Raw genomic sequence first — 22,759 nt, forward strand, 5'->3', positions numbered from 1 at the left:
TTAAATGTTAAGTGACATTTCTATTGAAAGATTACTTTCACCTCCCCATGAGTGGCACAGTTGAGGAGAATTATTGTAAGAATAATTGAGTGTAAAGAAATATGGCACTTTAGTAAAAGATACTTTGATAATTGTGAAATACAAGGGTTGTTATTACCTGGATTTTTTTTAGTGAGTGTTTCAAGTTAAATCCATTTTATTTTTCCATTTCAATGCTTCCTCCAGGGCAGGTTCAGACCAAGCAAGGACAAAGCTTTACCTTGGTTCTGACCTTGGCAATGTCTTGCTAGGTTGGATCATGGAAAGAATGAGAAAAGTTCAATGAAAATTCATGCTCTGACCAGTTGAATGTTCTTACAGGTCTATGGTCCACCCCCACCTACACGAGCAGCCAAAACAGGCCCGGAGCCAATCCAGGTGAGAACTTGAACTCCCTTTCTAGCTACTGATGAAAGTTAAGCTTGTTTACATGGGGGTCACCTTTCCAAATCCTTGCCATTTGATTTGGATTTGAACAGAGAGCATTAAACCAGTTAGGCCCACAGATACCACTCAGGGTCCAGCTTGAAGGAAACTTGTACAAAAAGCAAGGAAGTCGTTAAGTAAGCAAAGCATTTACCTACTTTCCCTTGGGGCGACTTTTATGGAAGTTGTGATAGAAATTCCTAAGGATTCAGTAACCAGGCTCTTGTAAACCTGAAAAGGAATATTCTCTGGGGTCTATGCTTGGGGAACTAGGGTAAAAGAGTGAGGGAAATTTTTATCATCTCCCAGGAAAGGGCTTTTTTCCCCCCCTTGCTTTGAGTACTTCTATAATTCAGGAGCTAGAAATACATTGTCTCACCTCCAGGAATTCACCTATGATTTCTGACTCCCCGGGCGTTCTTCACTTCTGTGTGCCCCTTAGCAGTTTGGCCCAAGAACTGGGAATCCAGCAAATTCTCTCCCTGGCGCTGTCGAAGCCTGCAGAGATGGGAGAGGAAAATGGAGCAGGGTTCGATGTTTTCTACAAACTCTGCTCAGGGCCAGGTCCGTGAGCTGATAGACTTGGTGGAAGTTTACCAGTCCCTTTGAAGCCGAGGGCACTAGGATCAGAAGTCAGGACCTGCGATGGGAAGTGTTCGGGTCCTCCTCCTGCTGGGGGCTACTCCTCTGCCCTCCACATGTTCCTAGAAACTGTAGGTTGTTTTGCTCTGATGCCTCATAGGAGCAGGGGCTCCATGGAGTCCCCGGTCAGGGCAAGCAGCTTCCATGGAAGCTCGCAATTGCGCCTTTGCCAATGAACGTGCTGTTGGTCTGGACAAAAGGGCTTAAGAATCAGAACAGTGGGCAGGGCAAGGACTCCAAAGCCATCTTAGGCCTCAACAAGCCCATGGGACTGTTCAGGAGGCCAAGCCACGGGGCACTCTTTCCGCCTTCCCCTTGGCCAGGATTTCTGCCTACTTTACAATCCCCAAAAGTAGAGTCAACCACAGAGAGTTCAGCAGACTTCCAAGGAAAATCTGAGCTGGGGTCACTTTGAACAGGGACGAAACAAGGGCAGGAAGCAGTCTGCTGGCGTATGGAAATCAGCTGACCCCGTGTGATCCCCTCAGGTGTCCAAAGGCAGGATGCTTCGGGAGCTGCCTTCCAGAAGCCTGTCGGAGCGGATGTCAGCCTGGGTAAGCTGCCCTCTGCCTACCGTCCCCACTCCCCGGGAATCTGCTCTGCAGCACCTGCAGACACACACACCTCCACGCACACTCGCGCTTGGCCTCCGCAGCTCAGCTCCCGGTCCCCAGAGTTTGGGGGCGTGCCAAATTATTTTCACCTCAAGAAAATGTCTCTTTGATCTGTCTGTTCTCAGTGTGTCTGAGAGAAAATCTCTGTCGACTCAGAGGCCCAAGGGCTCTCATGACTTTACGTGCCCTTGAGAGGTTCCTAGCTAAGCAGCCTAGCCCCACCCAGCCAGCCCAGCCCTGCACTGGCCTCTGGGGCGAAGTGCAAATACCCAGACATGCCCTGCGGACCACACATGGCGTGGGTGGTGGTTGGAAGGAGGTACATTACCCTTCTTCATCTCCAGTTTTTATACTACCTGACAACATTAGGTTTGTTCCAAGGTTGTACCTGCTGAATACATTTGGTCTCAGTCCCTTTTTTCTAACCTTACTGACCCCCAGTTCTACAGCTCTGAGAGGCTCTGTTCTTCTCTATGCTCCTTCATGCCCCAGTCATTACAGGAGCTGTGTGACCCACACTGGTGTTCCTAGTTTCCTTTTGGCCCTCAAATCCTATCCATTCTGCTTGCTGCTCCTCACCATCATCCCTGCAACTTTGCTCTGAGAGCCCCAGACCCTCCCACGAACCTGCAGCGCGTCCTTGCCTGGGACCATTCTCCCAGCCCGCGGGTGCTCACACCTACACTAGTTATGAAGCCCCACCGTGGCTCCTGCAGGGGGCGACGTCGTTCACACAGCCTGAGTAAAGGCAGGAAAGACCCTTTGGGGTTCTTAGATACCCCTGAACCAGTTCTCCCCTCAGGCAAGTCACCCAGTTGCTTTAGCTATACAATCATCAGATCATGAATTGGAAAGAATTGTATAAAATACAACTTGTCTAATTTCTCACCTAAAAATGAAGCCCTTATGGTGTGCCAGACAGAGGCTTTTACCCTACACCAGATCATTTCAAGTGGTAGGGAATGTCCCAGCTGCTACATTTGATAGGCGGGGGCATTTGACATATTAATAACTATCCAGAACTTCAGCACATTGCTCCTAATTTGTCTAAACCAGTGGTTCTCAAAGTGTGGTCCGAGGACCCTGGTTTGAGGGATTCTTCAAAGTTCTCCCTTCTCTGACCACCTGTCCGCATGAGGACAGATTTTCTCCATATATTTAACAAAAACAATGTATCACACAGACTGACTGCAGCTGACATCAGATTCCAGATGTCTTATATAATATTATGACAGACATCGAAGAAATTTGTCACCCTTGTTACTGAACTCTTTTTGTTTTAGAGGTTAGTTTTCATTCCACAATGACGGTTGAGTTAATATATAATAGTTCTATTATTTTTAAATGAATGACTAGTAAATAAATTTCTAGTTAATATTCTGTTTCACAGGAGAGAATGCATAGTTGTAATTTCTAAATGATAAAAATCAACAGATATAACTTCTTCAATAATTTTTAAGAGCATTAAGAGGCTGAGACTCTTTGAGAGTCTCTCAAATTTGAGAGGCTCAAATATATGAAGTTAGACTTCATGTCTTCCTATATGTCTCATCTCTTCCAGGGTAAACTTCTGCAATCCCCAGAATAGGTCCTTACAAGACATGGCTAAAACCCTCTAGCTAAAACAGACTATTAATGATTCATAGAACAGGGACCCCGAGCAGAAGACAGTGCTACAAGGGTTTTGCGCCAGGGAATTGCCTCTCTTGTCCTAAATACTCTGCCTCCACTAAAACATCCCAAGTTCCACTTGGGGGATGCCCTGTCTCACCATTGGCTTACCTCCTGCTGAGCTTGCAATAACAAAAGTCCCCAAGATTTTATCTCTTTTACTTCTGTAGAAGCAGATCACCCCAATCCTGTCTATGTGCAACTGAGTTTTTGATCCCAAGGTGGGATATCACATATATCTCCATTAAACCTTCCCTTAGTTTAGTCCGTTGCAGTTTTTCTGACTCTTAATTCTGTCATTTAATGTGTTAACTCTCCTTCTGATCTTTGTATCATCTGTATAACTGATAAACTGTGCCACCTGTCTCCATTCATGTCCCTGATAAAAATACATCATGTAGGACCACTGACTCCTGTGATCCCCCTAAACACCTCTTTTGTGTTTAGATCAGCACATTAAAAGACACAGACAGCTACATATGGACCTACTGATGTCCGACTCAACTTTTCATCCTTTCCCACCTAAGGACACCAGGCTTATGACCCATGAGTAATGCCTTCTGCCCACAGATGCAACTCTGTACGTCCCTAATTTAAGCCATCACTCTCACTGCAAGGGAACTGTTATTTAATTTTAACAAATATTTATTGAGCATACTATATGTCAGACATGGTGTATGTTAGAACTATAAAGCGGAATTAAATATTTTCAATGCTGGGATTCTGTTGCTGACACTTCTGCCTTCACAGGCCCCACGCTCTCCCCTGAGAGCCATCACTGCCTCCCACACAGGGGGACCCCACAGCCGGACCCCTGCCCCTCCTCCCAGGGCCTCTGAGTCGGGGCAGGCTGCCCCTGCTCTATGCCCAGGGGAAGCAGGGAATGATGAGCTCCTGATGAATCAGGTTAGAACTCAGTGACTTTTCCCCAGAGCTGTCCTTGTGCTGGTTGGCTTCATGGTGCCATGAACTCTGTGTGAGTCAAATAAGCTTCACTGGCCTGGAAACTCTAACCATGGAGTTAATGTCGTTCCCATGAGAAAAGGCGGTCAGGTTCCAAACAAATACCCCACACCAAGCCTTGAAGGGTAACCCACTTATAAACCTGGGACTGTGATGCTTCACAGCGTGACGGCTCCTGCCCAGGACCCCAGACTGTCCGCAGCCTTCTCTGAAAGTCCTTGTGTGACGCATGCGCTGCCAGCATGCCAACACCTTCGGCACAGCTGCTGTGCCTGCTCTCTCCTCACTTCAGTGCAGCAAGAGGAAGCTGTCCGAGGAGGCCCCACAGGCCTACTGCCCTTCAGACTGCCACTTGCCCCTAAAAACTGCACCCCCGGGGAGTCACTGGGGAGAAGCCAAGGAGTTGAATGCCCCCCTGAGCTCTGTCTTACAAAACGTGAGCGCCCTAAAGGCCATGTGTCACAGCTGCCACTTGGGTCCCATGGTGATGACTTCCAGATGTGCAGGAGAACAGACGGAGCTGTGACCAGCATAAATACCATCGCCAGGGTTTTAGGAGCAGAGATGGTGCTGGGCACTGTGAAGACTCAGCCACATTAGCATGAGTTACAGGTGGCTGTGCCAGGCCTGCCTCTTCAGTGGCCTAACCAAGTGCCCTGAGATGTGGACACAACAATGTCTATGACTTACCTCGATGATGTGATAAACAGATGGTGGCTACGTGCAAGCTCCCTGGCTGGAATGCCTGGGCGTAAAGTTCCGCTCTGCCACTCTCTGTGCATCAGTTTCCTCACCTGTGAAATGGGGTCATAGTTGTGCCTAACTCACAGGGTTATTGTGACTTAACATGTATAAAGTGCTTAGTCAGTGCCTGTCACTGAGCAAACAATAAATGTTGATGGATTCTATATTTTTCCCATGGAAATCATTCAGAACCAATACTTCTGTTAGACCTATCTGTGAGATGACCAAGCAAAGATTATCACAAAAATAATCCTCTGTTATTTTAAGAGTGACTTACACTTTTCAGAATGATTTTATACACATTTAGCTCCTCTGAGTCCCCTTTGTGTGAGGCAGGGCAGGGCAAGTCCTTATGACCTCAGCTCAACACTGAAAGAAACTGTAGGTGAACTGCAGAGAAGGAAGGTGAGCCCCTGAGGCCCCCAGCTGGTCTTTGGTAGACCCAGGATGGGCCTTCTGACTTCTTTTTTCCCCAATACCACCCTTAATGCCAGAATACAAATGTTCTTAAAATGTTCTCCTTGACGCCAGAATACAAATGTTCTTACAAATTTACTTCTCGTTACTACCAAGTCCAAAAAACACCAAGTCTCAGCTGTCCAAATATTTTTCAGCCCTCAGCTTTTGGATAAATGTAATTTGGTTCAAACTTGTCCCAAACAAAATGAAAGTGGCATTAATAGAAGGTCAGGCTTCCAGGCTTCCAAGGCTTGGAGATCCCTGATGTTGGGGACTGTTTTTCTCCTGATAAGGTAATAGAGCACCTGGCATTCTAATCTTCATGGCATTCAAGGGTGCTTGGGCAAAAAAAGAAGAAAAGAAAGAAAAGAAAAGAAAAGAAAAGAAAAGAAAAGAAAAGAAAAGAAAAGAAAAGAAAAGAAAAGAAAAGAAAAGAAAAAGAATAGATGAGAAGAGAGGAGAGAAGAGAAAAAAATGAAAGAAAAGAGAAAAGAAAAGAAAATAGCCTTGGGCAAAATTGAGAGAAGCCACCAGCATATTTAAGAAAAAGAACAAAGTGTATATTTTCACCAGTAGGTGGCGATAGAGTAATAAGACTAAAGAAGCAGAATGTTTCAACATAAATCATAAATATTTTAAATGTAGAGAGCATCTCACCCAATCTGTTTATGTTATTTACAATGAAATTAAGGTTCACAGAGAATACGTGACTTGCTCAAGGTCACACACCTGGTTAATGGCTGAGCTAGATTAAACTCAGGTCTTAACCATTAGACCAAAATGCACAAGAGCACAGATTGCCTTTCAAAACTGCCTGGCATCTTAATCACATAAAGAAAAATATCACCTTTTTTGAGTGTGTTAGTAATATCAGCCGGCAGCCTTGCTGAAATTATTAGCAAAGCTGATAGCCTTTAAGAAATAAAACAGCTGATCATACTCTCAGCCTTCTGGGCTAAGAGAGGAAGGGGGAGGGAGAGGAAATGGGGGAGAGAGGCCGAAGGGAGAGAGGGAGAGAAAAGGAAACAGCCATTTTTGTGTCCTTAGGAGGCTTACTAACATGGTTATGTTGCCTTTGAGCCCCTCCCAGCCATGATTCCCCCAAAGAGATCAGGGATTATTGGGCAAGAATCTCCCCCACTACTACCTTTTCCACTTTAGCAGCACCAGTATGCAGTAAAAGGTGTTAAACATCTCATTGCATCTAGAATTCAGGTGCTACTTTCCTTTATTCTGCTCGAGGCACTCAGTGAGAAGCTGAACCTCAGGAAATGAGTGAACTGCCTGCTCCCTCATGGGTAATTCCAAGAAAGAGAATTCAAACAATCAAATGGGACAAATATACCTAGGATGATATAAGCACATACTGAGTGTTTAATAAGTGTGGATGGATGGGTGGATGGGGAAAGATTTAGGGCAAAAGATCTCAGGTGGATACAATGAAAATTTTCTCACAGTCTCAACAGTCCAAGAAGGAATATACTACTTTGGTTGAATATGTAATGAATTTGCTGTCTTTGGAGGTGTTCAAGCACCAGCCAGCCACTGGGCAGTGATGTTGTAAAGCAGGTTGGGGAGGCGAGGCTTTGGACTGGATGAACTTTTAGGTCCTTTTGAATCCTAGGATGCCTATTATTCCATGATTCTCGGTGCACAGTGAAAGAAACAAAGGTGCTTTTATGCCTTTGACTTTAAGAGCTTTAGGTGGAAAAATCATAGAGATTTCAGGTTGCTTCATCTAATATTCCGGTCCCGTGCTCCTTTATTGAACTTTCTGCCACAACTGGGAAACCTTATCATCCTGGCAATTCACTTGAGAGGTTCCGCTGGTTTGGTTTAAGTAACAAGTTTGTTTCTTTTTAATTTTGAAAATCAGGAGAAATGGACTTCTGGAAACCTGGATTGGTCCTTTTAGACGCAGGTAATTACAGCCCAACCTCCCGGCCATGGCGGGACGGAGATGCACTGGATTATAGAACTAGGAGAGTCTATTAATCCGTCTGGCGGCACGAGTGGCCGAGCTCGGCCGGGGCTGCCTTCCGAACAGCTTCTGCCTCTGACACGACAGGAGGGTCCTGCGAAGAGCACGGTGAAACCTCCCTCGGAAGGCCGGGGGCAAGGGGCCACACTGGATAACAAAAGGGAGAAAGCAAACGTGAAGACAAAAACTGGAAGGTAGCCCCCCAGCCCCAAGTGGGCGGCCCTCGCTCCACCTGGCAGCACACTTTGACTTCCTCTATTTCCCCTTCCTTCTTTGCAAAATGGCGTTCAGGTATTGCCTTCACGTGCATGGGTGGTGTTTGCTGTTTACTGCATTAAATGTTTGAAACGCCAACAAACAAGACCTCCCAGCTCGTGGTACGAGGGGAGATTTTACTGGCAGGGGAGACCGAGGAGAAGACGAGGACTCCGGACTTCCATTTCTCCCCCTCCCTCCAATGCCGAGCCTCCAGCCTCGGGCGTTTCCCTGAGAGGTTCCTGGCTGCCAAACGCTGTTAGACACCCAAAGTGAATTTCTTAAATGATGTGAGGAAGCGAGATGAGCTAGCTGACCTTTAATAGGACGATGAAATCATGTGCTTTGCAAACTGGAAAAAATAACAAGCCAGGAGAAAGCCTGCGGCAGCCAAGAGCGAGGAAAAGACCCCAGGACCTTCCTCCGCGGCGGAACTTCCGGGCGTCCGGAAAACCAGGAGACTCACTTCCGGTGCTGCAAGTCCGCTCTGCCTGCAAAGCCCATTGGTCTTACGAAGCCCAAAAGGATTCTCACTTACTGTCTTTATTTCCCTCCGTGGTATATTTATGAACTTGGCTCCCATGTAAATGGCTCTAAAGGCACCCCTACCTCCCTAAGGCTGAAATTCAACCTACACAGCCTCTCAGAGCATGAAACCTTTTCGTATTTTTACCTCTAGTCTCAAACAACTGGGGAGAAGAGTTGCATTGTAGACCTTCTTATACGAGTTACTTTTATCTAAACTCTTCTCGTCCAACCTACACCCAACCCTCATTAGATTATCCTTGTGTCTCACACGTCTTTGTTCATTGACTCAATCACCAAATGTTGACTGAGGACCTACATGTGCTGGGCACAGTGAAAGTTTATACCAGCAAGACATGTTCTCTGACCTCAAGAGTTTCAGCATTTTACAAAGGCATAATTTACACTGGCAAAGTGCTTACTGCTTTCTGATAAGAAAGCTAAGGGCCTGATAGAATAAATTAACAGGAGCAGAACTCAAGTCTCCTGATTTCAAATCCCCCTGAGAACCCAGCAGAGTCCTGTGTCTTTAGTAGGCTGTCAGTAAATATTAATTTATTCTTATTTCTCTCAGGATGGGGTGATGTGGAGAAGAACACAGTTATCTGTAAGCCAAGCCCCGGAGCTGGGTGTAAATATCTGTTATGTCCCTTTCCCTGGGGTAAGGCCAGATGCTTCCTGTGCTTGTAAGTCACCAAAAGTTTTACTGCTCTTTCCAGGATTTGTTCCAAAAGAAGAATTAAGCACACAGTCTTTGGAGCCAGTATCCCTGGGAGATCCAAGTAAGTTAATTGACAACTAGAAACCCAGGGTGGCTTTGACATCTGATCTGCGCTCTCTCCTCTCTGCCCACTCACTCCCACCCAAGCCCGCCTCTCTCCTACCATAGATCTATTTATCTCCTCTTTTCTGTCACTTTGTTCTAAAGAGAAAGGGAAGCTTTTGAAGGATTTAAACTGTCTATGTGTGTGAGGGGGAGAGGATCAGATTTTTCGAACATCACTATGGCAACAGGGTGAAGAATGGCCTGGAATAGACAGACAAGGATGGATGAAAGGAGGTTATAGGCAGACTGACAGGACCAGTGGTCCAGTGGAGATGATGGTAGCTGGAGTTCAGAGTTGGAAGTGGAAATAGAAAGAAATGGGCAAATTCAAGAGATACAGAGAAGGAAGAATCTATAGGGGTGGAGGTGGAAGTGTGAAAGAGGGAGCAGTTAAAGGTGATTTGAGCAACTGGGTAAATGGTCCTGCAGTGAGGAACACTGGGGAAGGGCAGGTTGGGGGCAGGGACATTGTTTATATGTGTCATCTTCCCTGAGACATTGGATCTGGCAGAGAGATAACTACCCAGATCTGACATGCAGAAGGAACAGCTAGTCAGAAATTTAGAGTTGGAAGACAATGAGCTATGGTTCAAAACTGAGACTACAAGAACAGAAAATGTGACCCAGGGAGAAAGGGTAGAGTAGAACTAGGTGGAGGAGCAGCCACCTGAGGCTACCAGAAAGAAGGGACCAGAGAAAAGGAGGAAAACCAGAAAGATGTAGTACCTTGCAAGACATAGAAAGAAGGCACTTGCAAATTCCTTCAGAAAGTTGCTGCTAGTCTGCAGCCACCCATGGGCAGTGAGGCTCAATGTTGCTGCATAAATCACCTGAAGACATTTTTCAGATTAAAGATGCCCACTTCCTGCCTCATGCCTACTATATCAGACTCTCTCTCACTACTCAAAGGGTGGCCTGGGAAATGCAGAGTCTCCAGCTCCAGCCCAAACCTGCTGATTCTACAAGTGATACCATCAAGTGATTCTTATGCACGTGGACCCTTGAGAAGCACTGTCTAGAGTGATTCCCAGGAGTCTTTACTCATTGAGGCTGCATAAGCAGCTCTGACAGATGTGTGATTCTGATGTATATCCAGGGTTAAGAAACACTGGCCTGATATATTGGACAACACAAAGCGTTAATCTATAAAATTGTACCATGTTGAAGAAAAACAAAGCAATTAAGAAAGTTGGTAGATCGATTCCCACAGATGCTGTATCTTACCTCTTCTTTCTCATCCTCCAACCTCTCCTCTTTTGTGACCATAATCATGCATACTGAATATTTCGTGAATCAATTATGAAATACTAAGTCATTAGTATTGATGTTGTCATTTTCAGACCAGCATATTTTCACCTCAGTATGAGAAAGCCATAGGTCTCAGTCAGCACATGCCCCGAGCTGGAACCATTGTCGTCTGAGACATTCAGAGAAAGGGGAGCAAAGGTAACCTTGATACCAGCCATCAGGCTAGTGAGTAAAGAGAATGAGGCAAATAGAGAAATGCCTCACGTTCTTAAAACCTAGCTGTGAAATGAATGTTTCAATCCTGAACACAGGTCATGATATAAGAAATGAGGAAGAAAACCTGTCTGTGAGGAACCAAAATAGATGCTACAAAACCCATGTACCTTATTCACTTAAAAAGAAAATCCCCTTTGGCCCTTACTCTAATTAACAGATGTTCCCCCCAAAAAGATTTTATTTTAAAAGGCATATTGAACTAATCTGCTGACATCTGGAAGAAAAGCCCCACCTCAAGAGTACTTCTCAAACTTCACTGTGCTCACCAGTCACCTGTAGATCTTGTTAAAATGCAGATCTGAGTCTGTAGGTTTGGGTGGAGCCTGGGAGTCTAGCAACTGTTAAGTGCCGGTGGGTGGCCAGCCCTAAAGAACACCACTGACACCTGCTGGCAGCAATTCATACTGCAAGCCCAGACCTGGGGGGAAAAAAACAAAAAAAACGAGCTGGCCCTTGCTTAGGGAGCAACAAGAACTGATACAGCAGTTAGGCTTCTCTTCTGCTTTACCACAGGTGTTAGTGGCAGCTTTAAACTCCACTTCTGGATTTTATTTTCCTCTTTCACTCTTCACTTCGAGAGTCATGCTTGGCTATAGGCAGTTTGGGGGCAGCAAAGGACAAGGAAAGCCAGCTGAAAGGAAGAATTAATTGGTAGCCCCAGGTGGACAGGAGGTAAAAGCTTTTGAGATCTGCTGATGAGCCGAGGCACAACCCTGATTCTGGATGGAGCAGAGGTGGCCAGACCCAGACAGGTCGCTGTCCTCTACTTCTCCTCTGGTTTGGATTGCCATGCACCACTGCAGGATAACAAAACACAGTCTCAGATGTAACTTTTTTCCTTACTCTGACAGCCCTGTAGTAGCACTCATCAATAAACACCTCTCATCAATTCTTTTGCTTAAAACTTTGTCAACTCAGATCCATTTATTGCTTTCATTTTTTAAAAGATTCCAGCCCCACTGCAGCCATATGCCATGGGGAACGTGGGTGACCGAGCACCTGGGAGAGAGGCAGGCTCACCTGGCAGCTGTCCCCCCCCCAGGACATGGTTGGCCCCTGTGTCCTCTTAGTTACTCCGGCCCAGAAACATCTAACTGTACTCTCTCTTTCCCTCTACAAAACTCTGTTTTTAACATATTTGTCTCCCAAATTGCAGCTGTTAAATAATTCATTTTTCTCTTTTTACTAATCAAAGGGATATATAACTCCCAATAAGAACCTCTGATCAGCATTGAATGGTCAGTTTTTATCACACTGTGTTGATATCTTTTCAGTTGAGAGCAAAGAAAACACTGATTTCTATTAGCCTGTGTGGCTTTTCAGTAATTCCTGTTAGTGTTTGAAATCTTGAAAAGAGTTTGCAGCACCACTCTCCCCCCACCTCTATCAGAACCTTCATATATTCACAGAGGTCCAGAGATACTAAACCAGAACAACTATCCTGGTGTTTAGAAAGGAAGGGAGGGAGGGAGGGAGGGGAGGGGAAATACATCTAGGATAGCTACAAACAAGTGCTAATATCCCATAGATGTATGTGGATAATTTCTTTGGTTGCCTCCCCTAGGGAAGTGAAGGAAGAAGATTGGTATCAATTTCTTGTTTTACAATTCCTTCTCTCCCCTCAGCACTGGCCTTGCTGATTCTTTCGTGCCTCTATAAAAATCTAACACTTATTTCCAAAAAGTTAGGATGAGAGTAAAAGACCACAGGCTCTTGAGACTTGGTCTTGGTGACTTCCCACCTTGGGGCATCTGTATTTCTCTGGTCTGAGGCTAGAAGACCATTCTGAGGGCCTTCCCAAGCCAGGCTGGGACGTCGCTGCTTCTGAAACACAATAGTGACTGAGACATAGAATTCTAAAACAGTCATGGAAATAAGAGCTAGCCCGAGTGTCCTGGACCTTGCTGCTCAGGGAAGCTCTGCTGGGGTATAAATAAATGAATATAGCCTGCATTTTACTATCTCTTTTTTTACTGTCTTTTCATGGGAATCTCAGGAGGCTGGTGGAGAAAGAGGAATGAGAGGGTGCCCAGGTAGAGACAGTGGGAGATCATTAGAATAATAGAGTCTTTTTCCATTCTTCAGACTGCAAAGTCGACTTGTCGTTTTTAATCGACGGGAGCTCCAGCATTGGCAAACGTCGATTCCGAATCCAGAAGCAGTTCCTGGCTGACATTGCCCAAGCTCTTGACATTGGCCCTGCAGGTCCACTGATGGGTGTTGTTCAGTATGGGTAAGTGCAGTTAATGGTCTGAATCCAGAAACCCAGTGATGCTGCGTACTTAATTTTATGCCACAAATATTACCAACATGTTCTAGAGCACAGGTTTGTTCTTTTCTCTAATGGAAATGGAAATGAAAAATGCTGAAACAATCCAGATGCCATTTAAGAAATCTGAGACTCCCTGAAGGAAAGGATGGGTTAATAAACCCTTGTAAGTAAATGGTATTTGCATCTATGATGGGTAGAGTATTTGTTTGGGAATTAGAAGAGCTGGGTGCAAGTCTTAGCTTAGCCACTAACAAGCTGTGTGACCTTGGGCTAGGCCTTCACCTCTCTGATCATCAATTTCCTCATCTGTAGATCAAGAAAGTTGGATCCCCATTCAACCCTAACTATTAGAGCATTTGTTTGAGGGACTGCACCCTATGCTATAGCCTGCCCACCTGTAGGTAAGACACCTAGAGAACACAGTGCTTTAGGTTGTACCTTCTGTCTTCTCCAAATAACCTGACGTCTCTGCACCAGTGCTAGAAAAGCTTATCAGGCAATGGGGAAGGATGGGTGGGCAGAAAGATGGCCCCTGTCAGTCAGCTGAGCACCTAGGTGACTGTCCCCAGTTCATTTTATTATTTACTTAGGGTAAAATTCAAGGGCTCATATTGACAGCCAATCTCAACCTTCTTCCTCTTCTTTGGGATAATAAATTGCTCTTATTTCAGATCTGCATTGGTTTTGCGCTAAAACAGATATTGACACACAATCAACAATCAAAAGGGCAGGCATGCATAAATCTCAGATTCATGCATGCATCTCAAGTAGGTGGTCTTTTGACCAAGAATGATTTGAGGGTGCGATAATTGTCACATCTTCCACAAAGGACCACTGAAAGTGGAAACTAATAACATTGACCTTGGTGCCTCTTGCTGAGAAACTGCAGTCACAGCTTATTCACTCTCCTGAAAAGTCAAAACATCCACACCTGACAATACCCAGGGGGCTCTCCAGCCCCTAAAAGGTTTCCCAAGGGGCTCCTGGAGCAGCCTTTTGACCAAGGTTGTCATAATGAAGACACTAGAATATTTATGTTTGTATTGTCAAGAGAAATAAACAAAAAAGCTTTTATTTTCAAAAGAACCTATAACATTTTTATTTTTAGAATTAAATCCCAGTAACACATTTAGTGCTGTCTTCTATTCTTGTGAGGAAAAATTAGGAGATTAGTTAACTGGCATTTGAACGAAGTCAGAGTCAATTATATAAAAATAACCAATTGCTGTGAATGCCACCTCTCAATGTCAAATGATCTGTCTAGAGGCTTTTGACTTGAAATAAGAAAAGAAGAGGGTTTTTTGGTTATTGTTTTCTTGTTTTCAAAATGTCAACCCCTTTTCATTCCTGTGTTCCTTTTTACAGATAGCAAACAAAGAGCAGGCTTTTCTAGGAGAAAATGTAGGCATTTTAGTGCCAGATGTCCCTAGTCAATTTTATTGGGGGGTTCAAAACTTGGTGTGTTATCTTGCATTAAAAATAGCTGCTTTAAAAGCTTGTGTATACCAAGGTTTATGGTATAATATGAAAATAAGGTGATAAATATGTCAAGGAAAAGAAAAATGGCCTGAGAATAGTGTTGCTGATGAGAACATGGATTAGGGAACAAATGTAGCAGAGAAGGAAAAACAATAAAGATGCCCGCCCCCAAAATCATTTTCTCTCTCATTTTCCTAATGTGATCGCCATTCACAAGGAAGAGCTCCCCCCCCCATGCTTTTCAATTTTACATTCTAAGAAGTCCCTTGCTATCTGCCTTTTTTCCATCCAGGGTCCTTATTAATTTGGAGCACTTCAGGGAAATGTGTGTGTGTGTGTCCCTCCGTTTTATGCTCACATAAGCTAATCCATCATCTTCTATCCCTCCCCCGGCAACAGGGGGGAGCAGAAAACACAACGAGCCGAGCCGCTGCCAAGGCTATCTGAATTCTGGCCTTAGCTCCGCAGGGCGACCTTAAGCAAGTCACTTAACCTCTCCGTGTAAGTGCGGCCATCTGGAAAGCGCAGAGGTCAGAGCGGATGATTTATTAGGGCTCTGCCCGCCCTGGCGTTCTGCGAGTCAGTGCCTGGCTCTGTATTCAGAAGACATCCAACAAATGAACGTGGGCCTAACAGACTAGAGGAGCCGCCTCCACCTTGCTTCCAGCCTCGGGGTCCCGGCGAGGTGGGAGGATCAATGATGCATTGATGGGTTGCACGGAGGTTATACACCCCTCCATGCAATGTGGGAAATGAAATAAATTGCAGGGCGGCCTACCAAGGGCGTGAGGAGGCTGAGAAGAGACGCGTCGCTTTGGGTCTCAGCTGCCTGGCCACCCTGCCTGGGTGGCTGCCTTCAATCCTTCCTTTAGTGGATAGGACTGGTGTATACAGAGAAAAAGGGAAAAAGGGAGACAGGCAGGAAAGGGCAGGAGGTAGATGCAGATCTGTGTTTCTGGCTGGTTGGGGATCTGGTTGCTCTCGTGGCATTTAGGGTCCTCACCGGATTCTAATGCTCTCTTTACTTCCATCTGGAATCGCCCCTGCTTTCTTGGAGTCACAGCCCTGAGGCCTTACAGAGCACCTGGTTCTTCCTCACTGTACAGTGAGGAAATGAAGCCTTACAAAGGAATGACCTTCTGGTCTAGAACAAGCACTCCAAAGACAGGCCTGGGCTGAGGGGGACCCAACCACAGGAGGAGGGCTCGGTGACTCAGTGTTCCTCCTCCTCTGGGACCATGGCTGCTGCTCCCCCACGCCCCGCATCCAGCCCAAGATTCCTTCCCTTGGTTTTCTTAGGAGAGCTGAGTCGAAATTTAGACTTTTTTTCTTTTTTTTTTTTTTGAGACAGGGTCTTACTTTGTTGCCCAGGCTAGAGTAAGTGCCGTGGCGTCAGCCTAGCTCACAGCAACCTCAAACTCCTGGGCTCAAGTGATCCTCCTGCCTCAGCCTCCCGAGTAGCTGGGACTACAGGCATGCGCCACTATGCCCAGCTAATTTTTTCTATATATATCAGTTGGCCAATTAATTTCTTTCTATTTATAGTAGAGACAGGGTCTCGCTCCTGCTCAGTCTGGTTTCGAACTCCTGACCTCGAGCGATCCGCCCACCATGGCCTCCCAGAGTGCTAGGATTACAGGTGTGAGCCACCACGCCCAGCCCGAAATTTAGACTTTTAAATTTAGAACTTAAAAGACTTAAACTTAGAATTTAAAAGACTCATAGTAAATATTAACAAGAAACAGAAGGGAAATAAGAAAAATGCAAAAAGTATAAAATGGTATGATTGACAACATGCAGTGCATCCTGATTATTCAATATCCTACTCAAAGATCTTTTGTGTCCAAGGAACAAAAAAGCCCTCTAGGTAGCCCCAGGGGAGTGTTCACAGGACTGACGAGTCATGGGTCATCCCTTCCTCCTGCTCTCCGTACATCATCCTAACTCACTCCCTCCTCACTGCCTCCTTTCAGCAGACCAGCACCCTCTGCCAGGCTCTCGGTTTCCTCCATAACGTCACCTGGCACTGGCTGAGTTCCTACTTCTGCTCCGGGCCCAGGGGAAGTCTCAGCCACCTGCAGGGCCCCCAGCCCAGAATCGTGTTAACCTGTGAGCAACTACAGTGTCCCTGCCACGATTATTACACACCCCAGCAGGAGACGCGGCATTTGATACAGACTCAAAGAAGCTGGGTGACTTCCCCAAGAACACTAAGCTAAATGCATGACCAGGGGAGAGGGCAAATATTAATCTTGGGTTAATCCATAAAATGTCAAACAAAATTGTCTTCAAAGATTTTGCTCATCTGCCAAGAAAGTAGATGGGCTTTCTCTCCCCTAAAGACTGAGACACTGTGCTCAGGCTAAGTGTCAAGCCCCTGTCTTGCACATGAATTCTTTTTTTTTTTTTTTTTTTTTTTTTTGAGACAGAGTCTCACTTTGTTGTCCAGGCTAGAGTGAGTGCCGTGGCGTCAGCCTAGCTCACAGCAACCTCAAACTCCTGGGCTTGAGTGATCCTTCTGCCTCAGCCTCCCGAGTAGCTGGGACTACAGGCATGTGCCACCATGCCCAGCTAATTTTTTTATATATATATCAGTTGGCCAATTAATTTCTTTCTATTTATAGTAGAGACGGGGTCTCGCTCTTGCTCAGGCTGGTTTTGAACTCCTGACCTTGAGCAATCCGCCCGCCTCGGCCTCCCAAGAGCTAGGATTACAGGCGTGAGCCACAGCGCCCGGCCTTGCACATGAATTCTAAGTTAAAATTATACAACCAACAGGCTCATAATTGCATTTGATGCCAACAGATACACTAAGAGGTTAAACGAAAGCACAGCCATGGCAAGCAGCTGTTAGGTGAACTCTAGTAAACAGAATGACGGTGGCCAAACGGCTTGCATTTTAGCTGCAGCCTAGATCTACAGGTGCTAGATGTCCTCTAGACCTTCCATAAGCTTTCATTTTATGGCCCAATTTTAGTATAAATGGAACAGAATCACACATGCTCTTCATAATAAAAATTGGGAAGCACTTTTTGGATAAAAGGAAATGTTGATTTTTATGCATTTAAAAATGAAATAGACTTTTCCTTGCTCATGCATCTACGACAGTTGGTCGGCCGAGCCACGAAGGGCAGGATGATCAGAGTGAAGGGAAGAAGCAGTGCCCGGTCTGGCGTGTCAGGCAAAGCAATAACCCCAAAGTTGTCAATGTCCAGATCCCTGGAACCTGTAACTGTTTTACTTGTCCTGGCAAAAGAGACTTTGCAGATGTGATTAAAGTTAAGGACTCTGAGATGGGGAGATCATCCTGGATTATCTAGATGTCCTAATCTAATCACGTAAGTCCTTAAAAGTGGAGAACCTTTCCCAGCTGTTGTCAGTCAAAGGGAGATGCGACATTGCTGGCTTCAACGTGAAGAAAGGGGCAAGAAACGCAGGCATCCTCTAGGTGCTGGGCAAGACACACACACAGAGTCTCCCTGGAGCCTTCAGAAAGAAACACAGCCCTGCCAACACTTTGCTTCCAGCCCACGGAGACCCATGTCAGACTTTGGACCTCCAGAACTATAAACTCATGAATGTGTGTTGTTTAAGCCACACATTTAAGTGTATGGTCATTTGTTGCCGCAGCAATAGGAAAGGCATACAGCTGGCAACGAGGACCACTGTGTCACAGTCTTGGCGCCCCCGACAAAACAGAGTGTGGGGCTGGGGCAGTAGATGCAGCTGGGATGGGGCCCAGCAGAGGCGAATTGTAGACTTCAGAGCAGGAAGAGGCTGCCTGGCCCTGATTTCATGTTACCTGGGGAGCTTTTCTAAAATGCTGAGGCCCAGACCCCATCCCGGACCTATGAAACCAGAATCTGGCAAGGCAATGAGGCCCAGGACTTGGTATTTTAATCTCTAATTCTCAGAATTCTAGAGCAGCTCCCCATTACCTGCCTGGGCTGACTCTCCAGGGCCTAATGGCCCTTGCAAAGACCTCACCATGCCACTGCTCTCCGAGAGACAGGCAGGCACACTGGGTGAGGAGCCTCACTCCTCAGAGACACAGAGCCTAAAGGCCAAGCGGGCTGTGAATACAAGTCGCCCAAAGATCTTATGCTTTTTCTAGCCCCTCACTTGCAGTTCTCCTAGGAGTACCTACAGAATGACTGCACTTGACTCCTGCCAACCATTCCCTCTCAACTCCTTTTGCACAATCCCCGGGCTTATCCAGGGTCCCCACGATCATTCTCCCTCTGGAGAAGCAGATGGCCAGCCCAGTGCACATTAGAGCCACCCAGGGAGCTCTTAAAACTCCCAGCGCCCAGACCAAACCTCAGATCAAGCGTCATCGAAATTTCTGTGTGTGGAGCCCAGGCAGCATTATTCTTTAGAGCTCCCAGGTGATTCTGTTGCGCAACCAGAGCATGAAGGCAGGAATATTCCCATGGCCCGTGCTGTCCTCTAGTGGATCCCACAGGTGACCAGTCCAGAGGGCGGGAAGCTCCATCCCCCTTCTTTTCTCTTCCCTGTCTCTTCCCTTCTCCCCCCTTCCTCTCATCACTGGCAGCCCCGCTGCTGCTTTTTCTGATTCTTAAAGCACCCTCTAAGACACTGAAAGTGTGATGCATGTGTCATCTGGGAGGTGGTTAGAAATGCAGACCCTCAGACCTCACTCTGGTCCTGCAGGATCAGAATCTACATTCAAACAAGATCCCCAGGGGATCGGATGCCCAGCTGAGCTCGGGAAGCTCTGTTGCCCGGACATGCCACTTCCCCAGTGCTCGCCACACCCTGTGACGTGGTTACAGATCAGCAGCTGGTGACCAGTTGGTCCAGGAGCAACTCTTAGATCGGCAGGCTGCGTGTCCACATTTCCTCCAGCAGGAAGCACTTAATGCAGGTTGATTTTCTACTCCTTTTGGTGGATGGGTGGAATTACTGTTACTAATAATAATGACCAAAAAACACCCATAAAAATAAAATTTAATTGTAAAACCCTACTCCCTCTTCTCTGATGCTAGGAAACGTGGAAAAGGCCAGGGTCCATTCATCAAGGGCTGGGTGTATAAAGTCCCTCAGCAGGTTGGCCCAGGCCCCTGCACCCTGGGCTGGCCATAGCTTCTGTCGTTGTTTGGGGAGATGGGGGCAGAGTGATTTTCAATCTAAGCCAGGTAATGCCCTCAAGGAACAGGCCTGCCACCCAACCTGCAGCACCAGCATTTTCCCTGGAACATCCTCCTTATTTTATGGGCATGGTTCATCTCATTGACTAAGTCTATAAGGCATTACATTTTAGCTGGTAAAAAAAATCAAAAGGTTGAATATAGTTAGGTTGTTTGCATGTAATCTTAAGGTAATACCTTGTTGAAGGAAGCAGTTTTGAAAGGTTCTTGCTGGAGGGAATATGATTAGTTAATATTTCTCTACTGGCATAAAAATTCATTTGAGAGGCTTATTTCATGTGTCAAAGTATTATGGGGTAAACCAGTTGATTCTGGAACTTTAACAGAAATGGCCCTTTAGGACTGAAAGGGCCTCAGGAATCTTCTAGAATCCAAAGCTTCCCCAACTTTCTGAGGATAAGAATTACCTGTATCTCTTATTAAAAAATATTCCCAGACCCCATGGAGTTTCTTCCAGGAGAGGCCTGGTCACTATGTAGTTTAATGAGTTTAATGATCTAACTCCTAGGTGAGTTATATCATCAAGGAAGACTGGAGCACTGATGATCCATCTCACTTCCCTGTCCCCAGCCTCAGCCATTCCTAGGAATCACACGTGCCCATGCCTGACAGGTGTTCCTCTTGCTTCTTAAACAGTAGCTGCTTCCTATTGCAGAAATTCTCCCTTTCTGTGCACAGTCAACTCTGGCTCCCTGTAATTCCACTTCATCAGTCCTGGCTCCTCTTCCAAACCTAGAACAATTAAAATTTTCCCCTTGAGCTATCAATCCCTGTTTATTTTCTTCTCTTATTTTCAAAGGAAATCTTTGATAGTCCTGAGAAAAAATGTTTTGTTTCTTTTTAATAAGAACTTGTAATAAAATGACATGTGAAAAAATTGCATACATAAAAAATTAGTGGTGTACCTCTTTGAGCTTTTAAAATAGTCTCCATGTCTTAAAAGTAACCAGGCTAGGTCAGGCCATCAGCCTATATATCCTAAAAAAGGACACATGTACTCATGTGCTCTGGTCCCGAGACCTGCCACAGACTGCAGATTCATGATTATTCATTCCTGTGATTTAATTAGAGTACAATTTAGCAAAGATTTATTGAGTGTTTGCCATGTACTAAGAATTATATCATTTGCATGGGATATGATGTAAAATTCAGCAAAATGGTTTGATTATGTTTACCTTTAATTCCCTTGGTGCATGAACTTCCTGCCTTTGCCCCAATCATGATTTTAGCATTTGGAAAGGGTTCCAGGAGTCCTCTGCTCCAACCTTTCAAACCATTACAATAAATAAACAAACGTGATAGAGACACTGTTCTTTAGGACCTCACAATCTAGTAAGGGAGGCGATATTTTTTTAAAGAAATACCATTAAGTAAAATTAAAAGCAGCTATTCATTAGGTATATGAATAGCTCATCTGTACGCCTCCAAAGATGGATTCATCTACACCTGTGATGTAATAGGGCAGAGGGTGATCAGTGTGGAGCTCAGAGGCAGCATATTCAGCTCCACCAGGGATGAACCAAGAGAGGAGAGGACATCTGAGCTTGCTTTCTTTTGTTTACTTAGTCCACGATTACCTATTTTCTTACCTCCTGAGTGCTAAGCTCTAGGGACCGGAAGCTAGGAGAGAATGCCTGCTGTCAAGTAGGTTACAGTCAATCCTCATGACTTGTGGGTTCCACATTTGTGAATTTGCCTACTCTCTAAAATTTAAATTTGGAACCCCGAATTTGTAACTCAAAACACTTTCACAGTCATATTCGGACATGCACAGAGATAGAAAAAACATTTTGAGTTGCCCAATGCACACGTTCCCAGCTATGGTCAAACAAGACAACACTCTGCCTTTTTGGTTCAGCTCTGTTCAAGTGCCCTTCTCACAGTCGTTTTAGTGCCACATTTTCCTCATTTTTGGGCTTGTCTAGGTGATTTTACTATTTACAGTGGCCTCCCAAATGTAGTACTGGAATGGTGTCTCGTGTTCCTAAGTGGAAGAAGGCTGTGCTGTGGCTTACAGAGGAAATGTGTGTTCCATAAGCTTCGTTTAGATAGGAGTTGCTGTGCTGTTAGTCATGAGCTCAATGTTAATGAATCAATAATTTTGTACATCCAGAAAAAGGAGAGGAAATTTGCTTGTCTGTACAAGAGTCTACTCCAGAAAGCACTAAAATAACATCCATATAGTGTGATGAAGCTATGGAAAAGAGACTAAACTTACAGATTCAGGAGATGATGACTGATTTTTTTAAAAAAGCATAGTGGACAGCATTGTTGTGAGGCTAAAAGCCAAAGAAATTTATAATCACATTATCCAAGGTCAGCAAAATGTTAAGCCCTTCTCATTAATGTTTTATTTTAAGGAAATACTGCATACAATTAATTATTTGTAAGAAATATCAAATTTGGTCTCTTCAAAGAGAAACATACATAACATAAGGTTATATATTGATCTTTTGATGAAAACATGGTGGCCAGAAGCTAACAGGAACCAAACCCTATATTTCCAGTGGGAGCAATGGCTCAGTACTTGCCAATTCAGTGCTCACAGCAACTTTATAGAACATAACTACCAAGAATAGCCAAACTCGACTATGTGTGTGGTATGGGAAAGATATGGGTAATCAACAATTGCCCTACAAAGTGATCAACATTAAGACAGTGCCTTAATGATCAATATTAAGAACATCATGAAAATGACTAGATGATTAACTTCCACATTAAATACATTTGTCTATAAAAACTTTTGAAAAGAAGTTTTATATTTTTGCTTTTTAAATTATTTGTCTGTGATTTCTTGACAATCATCAGACACTCAGGAAATTATGCAAGGTGAAAAAATCTAGCCCACAAATAATTTTTTAATGTAATTAAATTTTTATAAATTAAAAATTGTATGATTAATGAAGTGTATAGAGTGTTATCTTTGATGGACTGTTATATATTTATTATTGTCAGTTGTCGATTTTATAATTTTTTATTTTGTAGCCACTAATTGTTTTGTTGTTTGAACTCATTTTTTAGGCTTTGAAAAAGTTTATAATCCTTGGTCACAAGGGAAAGATTCAGAGTTTGGGGACTCCGAAGCTTATACACTTGGGGGCCTTCTTAAGATAAAGAACACAAAAATACAAATATTATACAAAATTAGGCCCCTTGGAAGAGGCATTA

At 44.8% G+C, this 22,759-nt stretch overlaps 1 protein-coding gene across 3 annotated transcripts in view; it reads left to right on the forward strand.

Moving 5' to 3' along the window:
• Nucleotides 1-22,759, forward strand: part of VIT (vitrin) — a 108,673-nt gene that overhangs the window by 76,142 nt on the left and 9,772 nt on the right. For all 3 annotated transcript variants that reach the window (XM_012788422.2, XM_076000666.1, XM_076000665.1), the window contains exons 8-11: nucleotides 361-417; nucleotides 1,596-1,661; nucleotides 9,039-9,101; nucleotides 12,755-12,902. In XM_012788422.2, coding sequence (XP_012643876.2) covers nucleotides 361-417; nucleotides 1,596-1,661; nucleotides 9,039-9,101; nucleotides 12,755-12,902 — 334 coding nt within the window. The remainder of the gene's footprint in view (nucleotides 1-360; nucleotides 418-1,595; nucleotides 1,662-9,038; nucleotides 9,102-12,754; nucleotides 12,903-22,759) is intronic.

This window comes from Microcebus murinus, chromosome 3 (assembly GCF_040939455.1).
Source record: "Microcebus murinus isolate Inina chromosome 3, M.murinus_Inina_mat1.0, whole genome shotgun sequence".
Classification (NCBI taxonomy): domain Eukaryota; kingdom Metazoa; phylum Chordata; class Mammalia; order Primates; family Cheirogaleidae; genus Microcebus; species Microcebus murinus.